The sequence below is a fragment of the Oreochromis aureus genome, linkage group 14 (assembly GCF_013358895.1).
Source record: "Oreochromis aureus strain Israel breed Guangdong linkage group 14, ZZ_aureus, whole genome shotgun sequence".
Classification (NCBI taxonomy): Eukaryota; Metazoa; Chordata; class Actinopteri; order Cichliformes; family Cichlidae; genus Oreochromis; species Oreochromis aureus.
Window position 1 is genome coordinate 19,442,089 of NC_052955.1, and position 23,332 is coordinate 19,465,420.

The 23,332-nt window shown below is 39.6% G+C and overlaps 1 protein-coding gene across 2 annotated transcripts in view; it reads left to right on the forward strand.

The window, feature by feature from the left end:
* rsrc1 (arginine/serine-rich coiled-coil 1) overlaps positions 1-23,332 on the forward strand; it is a 119,385-nt gene that overhangs the window by 31,565 nt on the left and 64,488 nt on the right. For both annotated transcript variants that reach the window (XM_031749925.2, XM_031749926.2), the window contains exon 5: positions 11,461-11,497. In XM_031749925.2, the coding sequence (XP_031605785.1) occupies positions 11,461-11,497 (37 nt within the window). The remainder of the gene's footprint in view (positions 1-11,460; positions 11,498-23,332) is intronic.

Sequence of the window (23,332 nt, forward strand, 5' to 3'; positions counted from 1 at the left end):
CATTTTGGTCTCTACCACTAAAGCGTTTAGAGTAGAATGGAGTAGATTCAGGTCTTCAGAGTAAGGTTAAACACTTTCTTGGCAATCTTTGTGTGCACGTTAGCCTTTGCTGTGTTCGTTTGTCTTCTTGCATTACTCGAAGACTGGGGTTAACTTTTCTTTCTTTTTTTTACCACTTTTCCTTGAAGTCTGCAGAAAAACAGACACACACACATGCATGCACATACACACGACTGCTCCTGACATTTCTCCCTGTAGGCTAAACTGCAGAGTGCTTGGGGCCATGTTGTTTTGTCTTCTGACAGACAGAACGAGAGAGAGAAAAAAAAAGACAGTTACCCTGGCCGGTGCTTACGCCAGTTTGACACCACAGACACTGAAGGGGGGTGGGGGGTTGAACGAAGAGAAGTGAAAAAGGCACAGTAGAAAACGGTGTGTAGATGATATGAATAACAATGTACGCGGTGTGTCTCCCTGGACCCTGATAACCTGCAGACCAGAGCCCGGTGTCTGTGACAGGCTGGCCTTTGTGGCCACTTTATCCCGCCTGTACACTTGTAAGGTAGAGCCGGGATAATCACACCTAATCTAATTAGGCTAAAGAGGGCCATGACTGAGGCTGGCTACGAGCAGACTGGGCACTCTTTCTCTCTCACACACACACTCACACACTCCCTCACTCACACTTACACACACACATCAACAAACACAGCTCAGCAGTGAAATCCTGTTTGCATCAGAAAAATAAGGTTGTCATATTGATTATGTAGATGAGGGACTAACGGGGGCTGACTGCCTCTCGGCCAGCCGGTTACAGCTGACAAAGGCTAAAGGGAGGGATGCAGAGAGAGGAAAGAAAAGATTAGAACAGGTTTAGCTCTGTTTTTCCTCTGCCACTTTGCATGTACCACTGTTTGGTTCAGGGCAACCTACTGCTCCTGCTGCCACTAAAGTTGAGACTGAAAGTAGGTATAAAGTTGGAAGACTCACACCCTAAAATTCATGCAGATTTTTTTATTTTACGTTCAATAACTCAAAATACAAGTGAGAGTATACATAGACAGATTAAAACATGCAGTAAAAGTAAGACGGGGAAAAAGTGTAGGACTACCAAAGCAATATTTTACAGTGCTTTAGTTGTGCTGAATCTCATTTATTTTTAATGCCTACCAATCTAATGTTTATATTCTTGATGAATTAGTGTAAAAGAAAGGCATTTACCGTGGGCTTTGTCGATGTTTTTTTTCCAGAACTTGAGCAGAGATTTCTTTAGTTTTATCCCTAATATTTTGCCCTAATGTAAGTAAAGTATTTAAAAACAATAAGTCATTGACTCTTAAGTGGAAATCATAAAATCAGGAAATATCAGTTTAGTTTTCTTCTATAGATTCTTCAGCTGCTTGTGTCAGCTCTACTTGTCTCCGTACAGTTGCTTGTAAGGACATGTAGTGGATACGTGGCTATTAATAACTTGTCTTCAGGTGTGTGTGTGCACGCGCGTGTCTGTGTGTCTGTGTGTGTGTGTTTTGTGTGCGGCAAGCCAGCAGCCAGATTGCTATTTCCCCCTCTACCCCGTATAGAAAGGCCTGGGTATTCTCTGGATGAGGGTGTGATGTACAATTGAAGGGCAGGATTGAAACTGATTACCTTGTTAACTCCTGGCACCCACTGGCAGCTTGAAATAGACCTGAGCACCAGGGCCTGATTTGCAAATGAATTACCTCTCGCCTGGCCCTCCCCTTCCCCTCCTCTTCATTCCCCCGTCTTCCTCCCTCTCTTTCGTTCTTTTTTTTTTCTTTTTTCTTTTTTTTTTTTGTCCATTCGGTGCCAAGATCATCTTTTTATATTGTGCCATGACAGATGCTGTGCCGGGCTGCCATTGTTCCCCATCAGTTTTGCTGGGGCCGAGAGGAGAGCCAAAAGATTTCCACATGTGATTTTAACACAGCCATCACCCCCCCAGTCCTTGCCGTATAGCCCAGTGTAGTCTTTGTGTATCAGTACGGCAATCTACATAGTTTTGGAGCAGGCAGTAATGTTGGGGAGCGTCATTGTCTCAGCCTCAATAATAGAGAGGCATTTCTCTGATTAGGAAAGGTTATAATTGGGAAGTATGAAAAGGACCACTGGCTATTGAAGAAAACCATGGGGAAATATCTCCCTTTTGCTTTTCTCTCTCTGTCTTTGTCCTGATCTCCCTCTATGTAACACGATAAAAAGAAGTCAATTTTCTTTAAAACTTGGCCCCAGCCTTCAGATCCCTCCAGAGCTGGTGTGTATAGGCTAAGAAGGGGGAGATATAGTTTTTTAAATAGGGAGACATGTTCTGTGTGTAATATTTTATCTGTGATATGACGTCTTCAGCAGTTTAGCATTTCTTAGCTCACAGGGAGCTGAAGGTGGTCCTTTAACTATGGCCTGCTAATGTTTGATTATGTGAACGGTTGTCTGAGCTGTTATCAGAGTGACAGATCAGATTCATTGTCCTGTACCCAGGACGCTTAAGTCAAAGGAGGGCGATGTGTTTCTTGACCACAGCAATGTTTCGCTTTGTAATATCCATAAACTGGCTGTTTAAACAAACACAAAAACTATATATTAAATACGAGAGATGCACCAGTAGCAAATTTCTTCGGTTGTTATAATTTTTTTTCTTTGTGTGACCTGCCGATACCAACTTATTTTTTCTTCTGTTATTTTCTTTCTGAGAACTGTAGAAACAAAAATGGAACTTTTCCACAATGTGAAATATTTTTGTCATAAAAAAAAACAATAAATTTCCCCAAACTACAGGTTCTTCTCTCACTGAAAACAATTGAGAATAAGGTGCTCTGGTACAGGAAATTAGTACAAGTAATTAACTGAAAATGAGTTGCTGTACACCCACCTTTACTTGACATATTTTGCGTTGCAAAACAAAAGCAGGTGGAACAGATTTATATAACAAAACAAGTGTCAGGTACTTTAATTATTTTCCTGTATGTTTATAACATCACCAGATAACAGAATCTGAACCCTTTTGTGTTTTTCGCTGGTCTCCATAAATGTCCTCAGGATGACTTTGATCCTTTGCTCATACCGAGGCTGCCGGCTGACTCTGCACTTTGCCCTTATTAGATTCTTTAAAATATCCGTATTGATCTAGGTGTAGGTGATTTGAGTGTGTGATTAGGTTTGTTGGGATGATTATTTTTATTTTAATGGGTTATTATTCAATGTGTTTACTGCCTCGGCCCAGTTGACATCAAACAGGACTGTATGTGTCCCTGGACTGAAGTAAGTCCTGTTTATAATTTTAGACTCTTCCATATTTTGTTTTGATTTGACATAAGATGTAAATGAATCAATATATTGATGTTAATCTCCAAGTTTGTTTATTTAAACCCAATTCTTGAATTGCCTTTATGCTATTTATCTGTCTTGTGATTTTAAATGAGTTTCACAGTTGTAGACACACCTGTGGAGTTTGTCTTCTTGTGTAGTGGATTGCTTAGAGCTTCAGTGTAACTTGCTCTTATAATCACATTCTGTAAAAGGTAAAATCAACATAAAATTGATTATGCATTGGTGACACTTTTTTAAAAATTAGTTTAAACCTAGTTTGGCATTTATACTCTCCAGTTTAATTATTTGCTAATATAACTAATCTAACTTTAGAAAGAAAATTATTTACAGTCTCCACTACAATGTTCACCAACACCAGTCTCTCCATAATTTGTCCCTTTCTTTGTTTTCTTCTCAGTGCTATTTATATTCGTAATGCCCACCATATTGAAAAAAATGCCCGTGTTTGTCATTGATGGCTCTGTTGCATTTTTGTGTTGATTGTACAAAATTAGGTCCTGTCAGTTAATTAGTGTGGGCTAAATAAATGTTTTTTTTTAGTTTGGAGATACTGATAAGATAGCAATCATGATGCTGCTTCTTGAAAGGTTTTCCCAGTTTTACATTGTGACGATATTGCTGTTCTTATTATAAATGAAGATGATGTTAATCCTGTCAGTTCAAGTAATAAACCCTGGAAGACTTTAAAGAGATTTATTCTTCATTTTCTCGCTCCACAAGTGTTGCTGTCGCTCTTTTATTTGGGCGTTGGTCCCGTGTTTGGCAGACACGGATAACACGAACAGGTGTCTGCTTGCGTTTTTATCTCATACAACAGAAAGAGCCTCCTTAAATCAACTTCTTCTTTTCATATTCATACTTCTTTGACTTTTTTATTGACTGCACTTAAACCTCCTTGAGAGAAACATAAAGTGCTGAATTTGTTACCCCCATTTTAATGGCCTGCTTTTCTCTACCATTTTGGGATTATGCTAAAGTAAAGCCCCTTCCACTGGGAGGGAGGTCAGCTTGTGTACCCGCAAATGTATGTGTGTGTGTGCGCGCCTGTATGCATGCTGAATTACATAAAAGCATAGAACGATAAGTCTGCGTTTTGTTCCCTCTCTGTGTTCTGCATGGAAGAGTGACAGCCCCCGACTTGCCCCTGTATTATCCCTTCCTGTGTATATGTGTGTGTGAGTCTGAGAGTGTGTGTCCCACCAGCCCTCCTCTTAGCTGTATAAAACCCTGAGAGGTAGTTCTGATAGCACACACAAGAATACAATTTCAATTTCAATTGGCAGCCCTGTTAAAAAAGGGCTATGGAGATGGCAATCAGGCCTGAGGGAAAGCTGCACTCCCTGTACTATTGTGCTTGTGTGTGCGTCTCTATACCCAGTCCTCTACAGTTCAATATCAAGCTTTATCCCTATATTAGTTAAACAGGCAGATCCCACTGATGTGGGCTCTGTATTAGTGTGCTTTATGTGAGTGTGTATGTGTGAGTGGATATGCTTGCTCCAGTGTCCCCATCACATTGACTTTTTAATAAATATGCCTGCCATTCTGTCAGCAGTCAAACAACATATGAATGCTCAATGACATGCTTGACAAGGCATGCAACTGTAGCAAATGAGTCACAAATTCACACTCTCTCTCACACACACACATATACACTCACACACTCTCTCTCTCACTCTCTCTTATGATGTCTTCTCTATAGTAATACGGTGTCTTGCCTTCTTTTGCTCCTGTTCTGCTCCTCTTCTCACTATCAATAACTGATGATAAGTTGAGGATGAAGAGGCTGCTGAGGGCCAGGTTTTTTTTTATTTTATTTTATTTTATTTTTTAATTGTATGAGAAAATAGAAAAATGCACTGTTGCTAATAAAAAGGTTAAAGACTTCTGTTGGTTATACAGTCGCAAGATATCGTTTGTGAAATCTTTGTTTGGAATACCAAGAAGTCTTCAACTCACAGTCATAAATACAATCTGACAAAACTAATAACATACAAACAGTTTTATATTAAGTGTTTTCTTTATGGATCACACTTTTTTGGTTAGTTTTTTGTTTTGTTATGTTATGTTTTAACTTTTTCTATAAACCACCCAGACGTATCCAAACATTTCTGGGATTTTCTGAATGAAAGAGATAAAAGTCAATCACCCCAAATGTAAAGCATTATTCGGCTGTTTGGCTTCCTCAGGTTTTGCAAATCGGCAGCAAAAAGAAAGTCATGTTTTGTCATGGCAAAGTGAGAAATATCTAGTTGAAGTTGCTGCTGCTACTGCTTGTCACCTTTCCATCGATCACTGAGTGATTAATGAATCTTACTGTAATGACCGTAGCATATGTGTATATAGGGTACATGGGGACCTATATCGCCTTCTTAACAGGTGGGCCAGTCGGAGAGAAACTTTGCACAAGTATCGTCACACATATGATTAATAACATCTATGTGTTTTCTAATTCTTTTGATTTTCCTGTATATTATGTTTATTTCATCATATCCTTGTGAATGCGACGTTACGTTCTCCGTTTGTTTCCCATGCCACATTCAACGTGTCACCTCTACGTAACTTAACAGTCATAAAAAATGTTATCTGTGATGGAATTTTGTTCGAGTCACCACTAAATACAGAGTGAAGACTTATATAGATCATACAGGTTAGTATGTAGAGTAAGGTTTAAAAAGGGAAAACTGTTTTATTATTTTAGTCAGATTGTGTTGGACTATGACTGTGAGTTAGATTATGGTCTATCAACATACGAAGTAAATTTTTAATAATTAATTCCTTAAGCAAAATATCCAGATGTTCCCTTGTCCTGACTTATCAGCTGTGATGCTGTGACAAACACTTGGAGTGATGCTGCAGGGGAGTTTATGCTGAGCTTGATTTTTAACAGCTAACAACACATTTCTGCATATACGTGTTCCTACAGTAGTGCCACTGTCACCACAACAGCTTCCTGTGAAAGTGCTTTATGAGTTTGCTATCAAATCGTAATTATGTCCGTCTCATTAGTTTAGGGATTTATTTTTTGCATGTATGCGAGGATACGATAAGCTTACTGTTAACATGTCAGCTGGCAGCAGTGTTACATGCTAATTCAAAAGTGCTGTAACAACAAGTGTAACATATGACTTTCCATACGGGGTAAATCAGTGAAATAGAGTAATGTGTAATACAATACATTACAACACAAGTCATAACACAGTGTGTTCTTATTATAAGTCATTTTTATTTAATAGGAAGCCTCTTATGGTTCCTGAACTGAAACTGTGAGTAAAGGGCAGCGAAATCATTACAGTCAGATAAAGGGGAAAGTTAAAGGTGTGTAACATGGCCTGTGGAAGCAAACCCATTGATGTATGAAAGCCTGATATTACATGGTAAACCTGGCCAGTAGTGGAGAGTAAAAGGGTTAAATCTTCCGCACACCGGATTGTGGGTCTGAGAGGTAATGCATGGCTGATGAGTGCTGGGCTAATGGGCAGCTCTGTTAGCTGGAAATCAAATGACTGCCTCTGCATTTTAAGTCCCTCTGTCACCTCCATTGACTGACTAAAGATATTCAGATCAGCTGTGTCAAAAGGGGGGGAATCTAGCAAAGATGGAAAGAGAAAGAAAGGGAAAGAGAGTGAAGGAAAGAAAGGGAGGGGATCTTAGAAAAACCTGAAGACCTAATGCAATTATTAGAAACGTGAACCGCAAATGACAACTCATCTGGCGCTAGCTGTGTAATTAATTGTCTGCTAGCAGAATTGCGGGGGCTTTGGAGGGTCGGGTAAAGAGAGAAAAGAGAAAGAAAGCCATCCGGGGGGGTTTGGAAGAAGGCAACATGACAGGTAAGGAGAGACATAAGGAAAACGATGAGGTAAGATGAGGCAACAGCTTAAAAATCATTGGTTGAATACAAGAGACAAAAGGGCTTTGGACACATTGTAACAGAGCATCTACTGTGAGTGATAGAGGAAGAAAGAATGCTGGGAGGGCACGTTGAGAAGAAAAGGTATGCGACTGAGTGGAAGGAGAGGGGGAAAAAAAAAAGAAAAAAGGAGCAGGAATGAGAAAGCATGAGTGCAGACAGTGTGATGGATCCAGCGACCATGTTAAATTGGTCAGTATTGACCTTGCCAGAGCTTAACACTCTCCCTTGTTTGTCCAGTTTTACTTAATTGACCGCAGATAACTAATTAAATTTCCTGGAACAACAGGGCATTACTCTCCCTGTGTCTTTCCCCTTCTTGCCCACTTGCCATTCTCTGCCAGGCCTCTCAGTCATCCTGGCTTCGAACTATTCCGAAGAGAAAAGAGAGGTAATGTGAACAAGTAATGACATAAATTTCCTTTTTTTGTTGTTGTGTGAAACACTGAACACAATGACAAATCGCTGTCTGACTAGGATGGGTGAAGGTCAGAGATTTTCATGTTTTAGTCTGCTCAATAGTCCAACCTGTCTCCTTCTGCACTGCAGTGTCTCTTCTGTCAGATTCTGGCATTATTTCCTTAAATAGTTGCTGGTTAACTCCCAGTGATTCTGTAAAGACACTCACATGCCATGGCAAGCCATAGCTTTAGTGGGGACAAGTGACCATTCAATGGCTGCTACATTTTCAATTTTAAAGGAAAAGCTTTCCACTTACATGTGTGTGTCCAGACTGTGTGATTTTAGCAATTTTGTAACCTTTTTGCAAGCCATGGTGTACACATTGGATTTAATAAACTTGGGTATGACATTAGCGTTACCCCGTGGCTGTTAGCTTCCCTCTGTTAGCTTCCCTGCAACTTTAAGTGGTCATATTTTATGTATGTAGACTGCATGATGGCAAAACTTACTAATGGCTGCAAACAAATCTGCTGCCACAACTCAACAAGAATTTTCTTAGGGTTTTTTTTAATGGTATACCATTAGTATTATTTTAACTTAAAATGGTGCCATAATAAGCACATTCATGGGATATTTGTATCAGCTGATCAGTAAATGTAGGTTGTTGCTGCCCTCATATCATGGGCCATTTGATCCCAGCTGTTGCAAGACCATTACAATAGCCAAGCTGTAACCTCGCTCATTGTGCGAAACAGGACTACTGTCCTGAAGGCAAGACCAGAGATAATACCGTAGTTCTTTCATGTTGGTTATCTCCCAACTCAAAGTCCCAAAGTTGTGCAGTACCAAAGTGTGTGTGTACACTTAAATAGACTTTGTCTTAGAGGTCACAGTTGACCAGTGTTTGTCAGAGCTAATATGCAGCAGTGTGGGAATGTTTAAAACACTCACCTGTCAACCAATCCATTTTTTGTGAAGATATTTTGATATGTCACGATGACAAAGGTACAGACGTAGCCATTAAAATAAATGATTTCTTAATTCCATATGTTATATATTGTCGAGCTGTCTTGGTTTACTGCAGCCGTACATTACAACAGTAAACAGCGGTAGTGTATGGGGCTTATCTTGCTTTAATTAGTCAATTTCTAATGTGAAAATACTTTTTTAACTGAAGTGAGTAAATGATTTGGAGTTTGGAAGACTAATATCTAAAGCAAGTTTTAGGGCCCGATTTGAACCACAGTTTTTTTTCAGCCAAACTTAGCTGCCTTTAATAGACCTTAACAGTTATAAAATGACTACCACTGAAAAACTATTAGCTCTTATGAGTAAACTGCTCACTTTAAAACAAATTAATCAGTATTTATACGGTATGAATAGTGTGATTTTAATGCGCCATGAATTCATTTTCTTCATAGAGGGCTACTAAATATGTCACATGATTAGTGCGCCTTCTCACCGTGCCAAGTCCATCACATCCCATCACATCACAAATCACTGTCTGTCTGCTTCATTCTCGTCTTCCCATGTCTGCACTTCATCTCTCTTGCCATTGCCGCCCTCCCTCTCTCATGCTGTGTGCCGGGGCTGTAATGTGCTCCTGTGGTTGTAGTAAGCAGGCCATAGTGTCTCTGAGGCCTTGTGCTACACCACCATTACTATCTGGCCTGCCTCCACTACAAATTGGATGAACAGGCACTGACACATTTTCAATATTATTACATTAAACCAAGTGGATTTTGATTGATAACCTAATATTGGCCTAATGCAAAACATCAATCACGGCAAGTATATTAATTATTTAATATTGTGGCGTAATTCAGAAATCGATGCTGCCTCTGCGCTGAATGCACAGAGTACAGAAGGAGGGAGGGAGAGACAGATAAGGAGAAAAGGAAAGCTCGGTCCCCGAAGACCTCCGCAGATTATATGATGTTTTGAAAAGAGAGATGAGGATGTAAAAGTGTGTGTGTGTGTGTGTGTGTGTGTGTGTGTGTGTGTGTGTGTGTGTGTGTGTGTGTGTGTGTGTGTGTGTGTGTGTGTCAGCTGTGGTTGTCTAATGGATAGAGCGATCCCTTCGGCACTGGTGCGGACCATGCTGGACAGCTTGTCCTTGATGAAGTCAGGACAACAGATGAAAGCGTGGGAGATTAAATGCATGTTAAGAGCTTAATAAAGGTTGAATCAAAAAAAAAAAAGGGAAAAAAAGAAAAACTAGCTATAAAAAGGAAGAGGGGAGACAGGGGGAGAAAAAAAGCAAAGGGAAATGAGTGGAGGAGGAGGGATCGAGCGCTGCGTCTCCCCTGTGTTAGATTGTTTCTCACTAATTGCGCTTCATTAGTGGATTACACACACTGTCACCACGGTAACAAATGTCTTGCTGTCTAGTAGCCGGGCGCCCGTCATGTATAATGAATGTGGCGGGGTGTTTGTCAGAATGTAATGTAATTACAGCTAGATGAAGTTTGCCTTAAGTGGTTGACTTGTCTGCCTGTGGCTCAGTGACAGAGCTCAGAATAAACAAGCAAACATCTTTTCTTCATGACTTTATTTTTTTGTTTTTCTTTAGTTCTTGTTGTGTTTTTTTTTGTTTTAAGTTTTCTAGGGTGTTTGGCTTTTTCTTCATTCCTTGATGCTTTTCGGAAAGGTTGATGGTGTTGAGACACATATGGATGAGTGAATGGAGGTAGAGGGGGCTGGAGGGGTGGGATGGATTAGACAGTATGTAATTTTAGAGATGGTGTAGATTTACACTGTGATGCTGCTGGCTGCATTAGCAACTGAAGCCTGTCGATAAGCCTTTCTCCCTTTCAGCACATATACACACAGACACACATGAACGCTGTAAAACGCCACAGCCTGGGTGGAGTTGTCAGTAATGGAGGCCAGAGTTGGACGAGGGGTGCTGAGATCGGGGGGACGGGGGCTGTTTGTGTTCTCTTGATCTTTTGATTTCCACTGCTGCAAATTTGAAATGTGCCAAAATTGCATCTATTATTTACTGCCAATTTGCTCTTTTTAAAAACAGACTGCTCCCCACTCCTCCGCTTCCTCGGCTCGCCGTTCTGCTGTTGCTACCCTGATAATCATACACACATTTTTTATTAATTCACAGATAATAAGCTCCCAGTTCTTTCTTTGTAGTTGGAAATTATTATTATGAATGCCAGCAGTGTGGCAACAATATTAGTTAACCTCTGTGTTGTGCAGATGCAAACACATGAAAATGCACACAGCATTTCAGTCTGAAAGGTTAACAATTAGTATAATTCCTCATTATGTGCTTTTTTTTTTGTTACCTCTTTTGATTAACCAAATGCCTTTTGATATCATCAGGATTTTTTCCCCCTCTTACAGCTATTCTCATCCCGCGTACGTTACAGGTGAAACAGAAAGAGGGTTTAGTGATTATGACAGTTGCCGACTGTGAAATGATTAGTTGAAAATAATTTGGCTTAACTACCACCACAGTGAGACATTTTAAGGTATCATCATAACCTCAGAAAACCACTGATGGCTTGCCTCCCCATTCATCGAGGAATCAAGAAAATAGATTGTTTATTAATAACAATGATTCGTAGCTGGAGTCTAATTCTGGCTACTTAGGATTGGCCACAGGTAGTGTTTCAGTGCAATGACTCAAACTGTGAAATTAAATCAGAAAATCGCACTTGACAGAGTTTGTTGTGTGTGTTAGTTGATGTTTGTGTGTGTGTGTCTGCAAATCTGCTTTTATTAAATGACTTTTTGTGCCGGCACTTTATTTACAGTGGGGGAAATGTGTTGTTGTGTTGCAGGGACGCTGGGAACATCAAAGGCAGATTAGAACATCTGGTAAGTTCTATTCAAAACACACACACACACACACACACACACACACACACACACACACACACACACACACACACACACACACACCCTTGCACACTTTGATATCTGCATTCCTAATGAAACCTCTGCAATTGGAGCTGAATACCTGCAGCTAACAAGCAGGGAGAGAGGGAGAGAGTGGCAGAGAAAACGGGGATAGAGGGAGGATGGAGCCTCCCCGAGGGTCTGGTCCCGCTTTTATATTAGCATTTAATTCATCCCAAATTGTGCCCAAACACACACACAGGTAATCCACTGTGTCCTCTCTCATATTAGCTGCTACTTTTGTGTGTGTGCGTTTGTGTGTACCTGTTCGTAAACGCTAAAAATGAAAGCAAAAGTTTTTCTCCTCATCCCCTTGTCCCTCTTGGTCCTTTTGTCAGTATGGGGCCTTTCCTCAGTCCTCTTCCAGCTATGAATCAGAGAGCTGCTGGAAACGCTCTCCTGGGACAGCATTGAAAATTTAATAACCGACATTTTCAGGGTTTCTCTTGCTACTCGCTTTAATACGGGGTCAGAGTGCCGTGCAACAAAGTGAAAAGGTTTTCTCTCCTCTTTTTGGGTGGGAAGAAACGAAGGTTTGATGTGCCCCATATTCCAGGGGATGAATTATAGACAGGGGTCAGTGAGGGTCCTGGCTCTCTGCGGATGTCACATGCCCTCCCTCCCTTGCCTCCCTGCATACTAAACTGCAGCTCCCAGCACCCTTACGCAAATGACCCTCGCCCCACCACACGCTACACAAATGACCCTGAATATGCCACACAAATGAGTGACCCCGAAATTCAAACACTTCTCAGTAACTCTCCACTTCTGCAAACGTCTGAGCTCATAAAGTTAAAATCATTTTTCAGCACTGTCAAGCACAGCTGCAATTGCCACTTAACTCTGTTGTTAAGGATATTCATAACTTTGATTTGAGTGACATTGGATTTAAAGTGGTGTGATTGCTCACCAGCCATTTTATAAGGTACACCTGTTCAACTGCTTGATAACGCAAATAGCTAATGAACCGATCACATGGGAGGGACTCAGCACATTTAGTGATGGTCAAGAGGACCTGCTGAAGTTCAGACTATCAGAATAGGGGAAAAAGGGAGATTAAAGCGACTTTGAACGTGGCATGGTTGTTGGTATGAGTATTTCAGTAACTGATGATCTGCTGGGGTTGTCTCACTCTGGGGTTTACAGAGAATGGTCTCAAAAAGAGAAAATATCCAGTGAACAGCAGTTCTGAGTGAAAACGACTTGTTAATACCAAAGGTCAAAGGAAAATGGCCAGACTTTTGGAAATCAAGGTACAATTAAGGCATGCAGAAGAGCATCTCTGAATGCACATGTTTAACCTTGAAGCAGATGTGCTATAGCAGCAGAAGACCACACCAGGTGATACACCTGTCAGCTAAGAACAGGAAACTGATGTCACAATTTCCATGGTGCAGTCCAAAGTCACCATAAACAACATAAAGCATAGATAAATTGTGCTGTCTATCATTGGTTAAGGCTGGCAAATTGTGATAATGCAGATATTTTTTGCCATACTTTGGGCCCCTAAGCACCAGCTCAGCATTGTTTAAATGCCCCAGCCTACCTAAGTGTTATTTCTGACCATTTCCATCCTGTTATAACCACAGTGGTCATTCAGTGTACTTCTCAAACTGGTATCATTAAGATGACAGTGTGTTTACTGTACTCAAATGACCTCCACACTCATCAGATCTCATTCCAGTAGAGCACCTTATGGATGTGGTGGAACGGCAGATTGGCATCATGGATGTGCAACAACTGTGTGACACTATCATGTCAATATGGAGCAAAGTCTCCGAAGAGTGTTTTCAGTACACTATCCATGCCGTATAGAGGTGCTGGTTGGCTATTGTGATCTTTTCAGTTCTCAACAAAACTCCATTGTTCATCATTACCAAATAACAAACAGACCATATTAGAGGTAAATACAATCTTGGATTCTCTTCTTTTCTCTGCATCATCACTAAATGTTTTTAAGCTGATTGTAAATTTGTCATTAAAATCTTTTCAATGTTGGTATTTTTTAAGAGCACTGTTGTTTCCCCTCAAAGTGCTTCAAAAGTAGACGTTCAAATGAAGTGAACGTTAAATATAGCACGTTGTATGGTAATGGTCTAGATTGAGTTTGGAGATGTCTGTTGCTTGGTCTATAGGTGTGATTGATGTAGTACTCCATAAAAGGCGCTTTGAATTATTCAAGAGAAGATTAGATGCATAAACAGCATTAATCAATATGCTTATATCGTTATCTTGGCAAATATGAAAGCTAGTGGTTTTAAGTTTCTCTAAATGACATGTGCATGACTGTGAACTCATTTGCAAAGTCACAAATGAGTGCACTGAGTTTTCAAACTTATTACAAATTTAAGGCAAGACGCCTTGAGTTATAGGTTTCTATTATGGCACAATTTTTATTGTGATTATAACATTTTGTACAGAAAAGCTGGAGATGTACACATAGACCAAATTATTGACACAATCATGTACTCACAGAGATTGGCAGACTTATATTTTAGCCACTGTGCATCTGCAGATGTTTTCCTATACATTTTCCCCCTGAGTATACCCACAGGGACTGATTATACCATATTTGCATTTGATTCTTGGTTGTTGCTTTGTTTTTATACTCATCAGGATAGCTGAGGAGTTAAACATTACAAACTTACGAAGACTCACACGCAAACACATTTGTATGTTTACCAGTTTATGTTTTTTTTGTGTATATATGTATGTCTCAGGGAATTTGAATAGTTGAATACTGAGTGTTTGAATTTATGGGCATTTTAATGCTTACGGAGAGATTGCACCCCAGTAGTCAGCTGCCTGGGGAGTGCAAGACTCTGATTACGATTCGGGACAGAGAACTGTAAATAACAGAGCTCATCTCTCTCAGAGGTAGAGTTCCAGGGCTGTTGCAAATGTTTTTCTCAATTCCTCACACGCATATTCGTGTAGATTTCCAAACAGGCATTTATGACTTTCTGCTGATCTATTGCTTTCAAGATTGGTGCAGCAGCCACATTGACACTTACCATGGTGTTTTAACCAGCTATCCTGACTCTCTATCAAGTAGACACGTTTTATTTTTTACAGTAATTATTTGCTTACATTACTGTAAATCATTTTTATATAGGTGTCAGTAGCTGTTTTGCTGTTTATTCATGACTAAAACCGGATCAGATTTCACACTGATGTGACAGTCAGGCTTCCCTTTACATTATTCCGAAGCTTGATTTTTCATGATGAATACTAATGTTACCTTTTCCTGTTGTAACCTCACGAGTGGTGAAGTAATTAGGTGGGCATTTAAGGCTTGTGTGGTCTAAGGTTTGTTTCATTGTTCACGTTTGGCTTGTTTTGTTTTTGCATTTCAGCAGATTGACTGAACGCGATCAGTAGCGATGCAGAAACAAAGTGTGAAGCTAATTGCTCCCAGGGCTCTGCGTTAGTTTCTGTTTTTGTTCGCACTCACGTACATGTCCAGGCACATATACACACAGGCACACATACAAACAGACACACAAACAAAGATCACCCAAGTCTGAGTTGGATTTTTTTTCTTTTTCTTTTTTTTTTTTTTGCTTTGGGAGATTTGGAGCGATAGCAAAAGAGGTGGCCTACAGCAGATAATCAGTCCAGATGCACAGCTTTTTTAGAGTGAAGTAGAAGAAAGCCAGCAGCTCAATCAATACACGAGGAATCAGCCTCATCAGGATTACTGGCTCAATCAGCAGCTGTACCCATCGTTCTACCGCACACACTGCCCAAGGAAGGATACAAGACAAGAGGGGGGAGTAGAAGAACGAGGGGGGAGGAGGGTACGTCATCGGTTCTGAGGAAAGAGTCTGAAGAAACCCTAATGGTGGAGGGTGACTTACAGGTCAGTCCAGGGTTGCAGGTTGAGTTAAGGTCACGATTCATAGAAAACTGTAACTGTTGAATTTACCTTATGTCATGATATGGCATTGTAGACCTTTGCTAAAAGTAAATTGAAGGACTTTTTTTCTTAATAGCAAAGCCACATTTTTTGTAACGTGGGTTGCTCTGTATTACATTATCTGTGTTTAACAGTATTTTAATTTGGAAGTATTAGTGTATAAGCGAATAACATCTCCTCCTCTCATTTAACACATGGTAGCCATTATCCTTTAAAAACATGCCTCCCTTTGTTGAAGTGCAAGTATTGAAAACAACTAAATTCACATAGAATGTGACTCTAAGATATTGTTACTTAATGCCCTTTCTTAAATAGCCCTTTATTCTCATTTTAACAAGTGTTTGTTGGGGTGTGTGAGGTAAAATGTGTTGCTTCACTCGCTTGCTGGGGGTCCTGCTTAGAATAAATTTATACCTCAACTCTTTAAAGGACCTTTAAAAGTCTGGTGTTTAAATGTAGCATCTGCTTTTCACGGGGTGAGAAGCTCTGTTGTCACAAAGTTTGAGTTTGTTTCTGTTTCTGTTCTTTTTTTTTTTAATCATACCAATTTTTAATCATATGCTTGACAGTTGGATTACCATATTACATGTGGCTAATGAGGAGTAGCTCCTCTTAAAAATCAAACCGAAATAGACCTCAAATAAGATGGATTTTATGTGTTATAGGTAAAAACATCTACCAACACCTGCGGTATGGTGCAAACCCCATACATGTCAAAAAGTGCACAAAAACTCAGAATAACTGTAAGTGTTTTAAAAAGGAGTCATGATGATGTTAAACAATACTCAAGGAAGTGGACAGCAAGGGGAAAAAAAGTCAAACTTAATATTCACGCCCAACTACATGTAAGTAATGTCGTTCAGATATCATAAATAAAACTCTAGAACACATGTAAAAATAAGTTTTGTGCTTTATATAAAAATTAAATAAAAGCAGTAAAAACAATGTTGTCTGAACAACTTTGTGTCATCCCCTCCAAAGTAGCATAATTTAATAAACCTCAGTTGTACAAAAGTAAGTGTCAGGTTTACTAATGGCTTGTGCCATTACTAATGAGTCACATGACATGATTTACTATGGTAACATACATGTCTTGACTCTATACCCTAAACAGCTATGATAGTTAGGTGCTGTCAGAGATTAAAAAAAAGATTGCTCATCGAATTTTTGTGTTGGTTAGTTCTGGCTCTACTAATGCTATGAGCATAAACAGCATGCTGTCCATAACTAAAACAATTGTGACTCAAATACCCATTAAACTTACCTGTTGACTATCAATATAATTTATATGTTAATGTCATTTTCATCAGGGAAGTAAAAAGTAATCCAGGGATTAATCCTACAGCTTCACCTTTAATACATAGTATTAGAAATACAGATAGTACATATCCCATAATGCTGTCAAATCCTCATCATATTTTAAATGTGACTTATATGCAGTTTTGACAAACTAGTTTGCTGATAAACCTTAACATGATCTGGTGTTTGGGGACATTGGGTGTTCCATGTTATCTCTGTGGGAGCTACCGTTCCCTTTTTTTCTGTAAAACTGTGGTTTAGTTTCAGATGTTTTTTTCTTTGTGAAAACAAAGTGGGTTTGTTTTATTGGAACGGGCAGCCTGGAAACAAGCCTCTTTATTTTTGCGATGCATCACAGGTTGTTGTCCACATGGTTCTCTTCGGGGATAGCTGATGTCTGAGTGTCCCTTGGTGAGTTGAAGAGTTTACTGAGGCAAATTGCCTGGTTGGGCTAATGACAGATATGGACCAACAGCTGTAGCCAGGACACTCGCACACCGAAACTGTGACATTGCCTCATATGGCAGGGTTTTGTCCTAGAGAGGTCTTAGTATGAAATACAAAGAGTTAGGTCAATATAGATGTTTTTTTTTCTCTCAGTTCTGTCTTTGTGTATGTCACGGACTTTCTTTTAATTAATCTTTGTATTCCTTTCTCTATTTCTTCTGTCTTTCTTGCACTAATTGTATAGGATAAAGAGGTGAAAACAGCTTAGATGAAGAGATTGTGGACAGATAAAGGAGGGGGAGAGGGGGCGTTGATAATCTGCAAACAGATTTCCATGCTTATTACACTAATGATTTCATGATATTTGATGTTGTGGCTGGGATTGGGAGGATTTGCGAGGAAGGGCTGGGGGTCTCGCTCTTTCTCTCTCCCCCCCTCTCTCTCTCTGTGTCTCTCTCATCTCAACGGCACGGCTAAATGATGGAGTAATTTGAGTGACCTCTGACTTGGGGCAGGCCCAGACATAATTGCATGTCATTCTCGCACGGAATGAGGAAGGGGTGGGTGGGTGTGCGCGGCTCCTCAAAATACAAAATATCCCCCCCCCCCGTCTGTCCGGTCTTTCTCACATATCTCTGGTTGTTTCTGTGTCTCCTTTTCATGTGAACCCAGTCCCTGTCTTGTTGCTTGTCTCACTGCGGTTCGCTCCTTGAGTGTTTCCCAAGAAAAATGTTAAAAAGAGACCCCAAACAAAAGAAAGATTGCATTAATTTTCAAATGATGATATTACATTAAGCGCGGAGCTCTCATATATCAAAACGTGAGAACTACTCCCTTACTGTATGTGCTTCATCTTAATGGTATCGCTGGATGTCAAGGGCATGGAGGAAATTAAATCGGAAAGTGCAGATAGACCAAAGAAGATATTATCTCTGGATGATTGCAGTTTTGATAGGTATTCCAGTGAATTTCATTTTCTCCGGATGGGAAGAAGATGAGTTAGCCTGCACATTTGCTCATTTTTCTTCTACATGATTTATGTGAGTTGAGTATAAAACTCTCTCCTTCTTCTTCTCCCCCCCTCTTTACCCCCCACCACATTCCCCTTTATCAGGAACACATACATGCATGTACACACACACAGACACACACACACACACACGGGGTAGTAAATTACTGCCTTTGAGTTGTATCTTGTCTGGGGCAGTTTATGCAAGTGTATGCATCATTTCTGTATGGATGTTTGTGGCAGTGCATGGAGTTTTGTGTATTTGTATGCACGTGCATGTTTGTCTGTTTGTGTGTGTGTGTTTGTACTAGTGTGTCTTTATGAATACACGCGCCTGAGATAGCAGCAGAGCCATCAATGGGAATGATTCCAGGGAGACGGGGGAGTGTCATTACTCAGACTTGTTTACATTCTAAATACGTAATGAAATCTTGTTGGTAATAATGACGGGAATAAAAGTTTAGGAAATTGTAAAAGTGGTGAAGTTTGAGAAATGAGCCCCGGCCTGTGAAATAGCATTTGGGGGCAGGAAACGACATTATTATGCAGTGCTCCTGCCTGCCTGAGACATGAAGATGAACTGCTGGCGGGTCATAAAATGCTGTTAGGCCTAGCCTGAAGTATGGCGCATTGTAAAAGAGCCCTGATCCCATATTGCCATTATATATAAAAGTATAGCCATACACAACATTATTTTTCATATAAGATGAGCTAAGATACTGTGGCTCAGGCACCCCGAATACATACAGATAGGCAGATTTTTTTCCTTCTTATAAAATATATAAATAAACATATTGCCATGGAACCCATCTTTGCCCTGATCTTATAGACCTCGATATTAAAAACAGAAATATTGCATTTTCTAGGGGCTCTGTTTTCCCCTGTCCTCTTTTGGGTATGGGATATATCTGTGTGTTTGTTTATGGGGGGTATGAGAGAGAGGGAGAGGAAGAAGAGGAGGCGATGCAGGGGAAGCCCGAGAGGAATTCAACAAATGAAAGAAAATGGAAACAGATGAAGACTTTAAAAATATAATGAGATGAATATTGAGCATATCAACTCCAGCATAAAGAGTTTGTTGAGGTAGGCACTGTGTATATTGAAGCCGTTTATTGACAGAAAATAATGGTTACAGTGGCGCAATTAGGATTAATGTTACAGTAGATGGACTGATGATGTCATTGATGTCCCATTTCCTCCCACCCCCCATAGATGGTTTCTTTAAAGACATTTGAAGAGAAAGGTGACTTTAGCCAAACCCACATTTCACTAATGTGTTCTATGAGAAGCAGGAAAGAGGTGGCACACTGTTGGCTGACTTAAATCATACCTGCCCTTAAACCAATCAATTGGTTGTGCACTATCTCTATATTTACTTAAATGGCCACAGTGCATTAAGTGCACTCTTCCAACCCTATTGCCTAAATTATTCATAAATATGTATAAATATCTAGCCTTTGCAGCATATTAACTAATTTTAGCTTCATTATTTCATAATGAAATCAATAAACTCAGAGCCAACTAGTGTGCATCTGCCTGTATATGATTTTTTTTTTTTTTAATGTGAGCACAACAACTGTTGAAGATTAACGCCAACAGGCCTCACATCTTAAGCAATAGAATCATTTTAACATTTTATTTTGGCCTCACCTCAAGCTTAGTCCGTTGTTTAAAAAATTATTATTTGGTCAGATATAATGAAATGCGCTCACTCAGAGCCTTGAGCGTTGAAATAAAAGTTGGCAGAATACCCACAGATCAGTTAACCCGTTGTTTTTAAGATGTTGATTGTTCGATTGTAACATGCAAACTGCATTAAACAAGATAGACCCGGAGCGCTTTGTAAGGTAGGACCAGCCCAGTGTTCATTATTTATTTACTGCAGCTCATGTTGGTCATTTTCCCTCATGTGCTGACGCTCTGCTTTGCTCATCCACTTCAAGTCTTTCTAATATCGTTAAGTTTAGTTACCGCTGCTGGTTATGTGTTTCGTTTTGTTTATCTTTTTGTAGCGTGTGCATGTGTGTCAGCATTTTCTCTGTAAACACGATGCTTCAAAAAGTTTTGAGTGAATTCTGATAAAACTTTTTAAGGGTGTGGATTGAGGTCGTTTTAACAAGCCGTTAAAATGTAGATTCCACCAAAGTCTTTTAAATGATTTATTGGTCGAATATTGAATATTGACCAACATAGAAACTGTGATTATGAAACTATGAGCATATGTAAAGATTTAAAATATCATGTCCCATATGACCCCTGACCTCTCCTTCAAGGTCAATGGACTGAAGGTCAGTGATAGTGAAAGTGATAATGATTATATATAGATCTAATAGATGTACAGGGAATGATATATGGGGCTTCTAACTATCACTTTATTTTATTATGACTTTGTTACATACATGACAGTAACAGATTATAAACATTTAAATACATAACAATTTAAATACATGCACCATTTTCCTGAATATGTATAGTTTTTGGGGAAATAAAAAAATAACTTGATAATTATTAGTAAACATTTAAACAATTCTTTCTAAACAATGACGTGAATGCACTATATCCACATAAATTAAAAAAATATGCTGAAAATTATGTAAAGTATATTAAAATGAGACAAGTAACAAAAGCCTGTTCTTTGCACTTGTTTTCACTGCACTACAAACTTCTTAAAGTACATTTAAAAAGAAAAAAGGGGGGAAAATGAATATATAGAAAATACAAGAATATTCCCTTGAAAGTAAATACTGCTGAGAATTTAAGCTGTGCCTTGGTTGGAGGTTTGCACTCTCTGTGTGCTTTTTGTTCTTTACTTCTGTCCTCCACCTCTTTTTGCTTAATCATAAATGAACTCTTCCTGTTGTGTGGTTAGATGGAGTAGACACATCACTCTGGTTAGAGATGGCTTTTCTGACCTTTGTTTGGCTTCACTCTTCCTGCTTTAACAATCATCACCTGACCCACCACACTTTGCTTTGTCTGCGTCTCGAACTAGTGAATTACCGCAAAAAGATGAAATTTCCTGCATGCGGGACCTCATTATACACAGGCTAGCATTGTTTTTACCAAGCAGTGTGAGGGTAATTTATTTTTCTAATGGGACGTGTTTATTTTTGACTAATGGCACTTAGCTCAGCTAAGCGTGTCTCAGTGCGTCTGTCGTCGGCGTGGTGAGGTAAGCGTGCGAGCTGCTTTGAGCACACTGGACTTCCTGTTACATTTGGAACAAGAATTTTCAAGAGGGTGTGGGTGCCACAGTGTTGTCAAACCAATAAGAGCAGATTCTTTTATGATAGGGGAATGTGTTTTTTTAAAGTTGTTTCTTTACAGCTTGATAGCGAAAAAGAGGAAAAATGCAATACCTATGCTGTTGATAATATTACCTGCTCCATACGTGCATGACTGGATTTTTCATTGTCATACATACAACACTTAGAGGGCTCCATAGCAGGACACAGATTTAATATTTCCTTGCTAAATAAAACTGAAATACTGCAGATTTTGACAAACAGGGCTTATACATAAGCACTGTTTACATGCTGCAGCAGTTCGCCAGATGTGTGGAAAGAAGAAAAAATAGGTAGAATTTAAAAATAAATAAATAGAAAAACTGAACGGTACTAGATCTGTCAGTTTTTATTTTATAATGAAGTACAAGCCAAAAAATTCCTTTGAAATTAATGTCAAAAGTGCATACTAGTACGACTGTATGCCCCTCTTTGACAGTTAGCTCTTCACCTTGTCTGCCGATGGTCCTATTTGGAACACCTGAAAACATTTCAGCGTGCAATATGATTCAATGAAAATCATATGAAAAAGTTCTATTGGAATATAATTGTGGTTTTAATGTGCCTGGAAGTTTATTGGTAAAGGTGCTGGTCAGTTAATTGGAGGGTTTCTTTCAGCTTTTCTTGTCCACAGTGTCCTTCAGAAAGACACTTCTTTGATGGCTCTGAATGAGCAGATCTGCATTGTTCTCAAGCTGTTAGTGGTATGGCCTATAAGTGCTTGCTAACATAACACAATTAAAAGTATTTATATTGCTTTTTTCTAATTTGTTTTTGGTCCCCTATATGTCTATATTCTTCCTCTTTTAAGTTTTTTCCCCTCTTCTTAACACTCCCCTTCATTTGATCTTCTATATTTCCAGAACCATAAAGAAAACAAAACTTCTTTTTCCCTGTCTCATTTTTTTCTGTGCCATTCTCCCTTTTTCTCACAGTGTGATAATCTAAAACCTCTACAAGGAAAGCACTGCTCATTTCCAAGTCACATTACTTCCCTACACACACACACAGTCCTCCTCCCGGTGTCTCGTGTTTGTTTGTGCACGTGGGGAAAGGCGCAGTTCTAATTGAGGGGCAAAGCCACTTCAGATGCAGCGGGTGCCTCTCTCCCAGTGGGGGGAGCTCAGATCTGCCTCTGGGGAACACAATTAACGCCTTTTTATTGTTTACTAATGAATTACACACAGAGGGAGCAGGCGTGCGCGTGTGAATTAGAGTGAAAAATAAAGAGTTAGTTGTGAAGCAAAAAAACATGCAATTTTGGGCGTGTGTGTATGTTTGTTAGCTGACTTCTGAGTACCTTTTACATTACTTGTGATGATAACTTGATATTAATTAGACTGTTACTCTGTCACGCTTCATTTAGTACTTTATACGAGGAGCGCAGCTTTTTTTAAGATGCCCCCCCCCCCTCCCTTGTTGTTCTGCATTTATTTAAAGGGAAACTCAAACCATGCGTGACTGTGAGGAGAAAACTGCTTTCATTCTCTCTGCTAAAACTTGGAAACACGCTTCACCCCTCTGGCCTCAATCCAATCATTGTTGTTGTTATTAGGAAATAGTTGTTTTCACTTTACTGGTTAATGTTGTAAGAATTGCTTGGGAGTTTCAGCCCTTGCAGAGATGGCGTACAGTAGCAGCAGTAGTGTGATTCAGTGTTTCATTACCCCTTGAGGAACTGTTGGAAGTGTGTGTGTGTTTGTGTGCGTGCGCATTTAGGATGCATGGACTTGCACCTGCCTTAAGGCCAATGTAAACAAATGCTAATGTAATTACGGAGTGGGCGTTGTAATAAA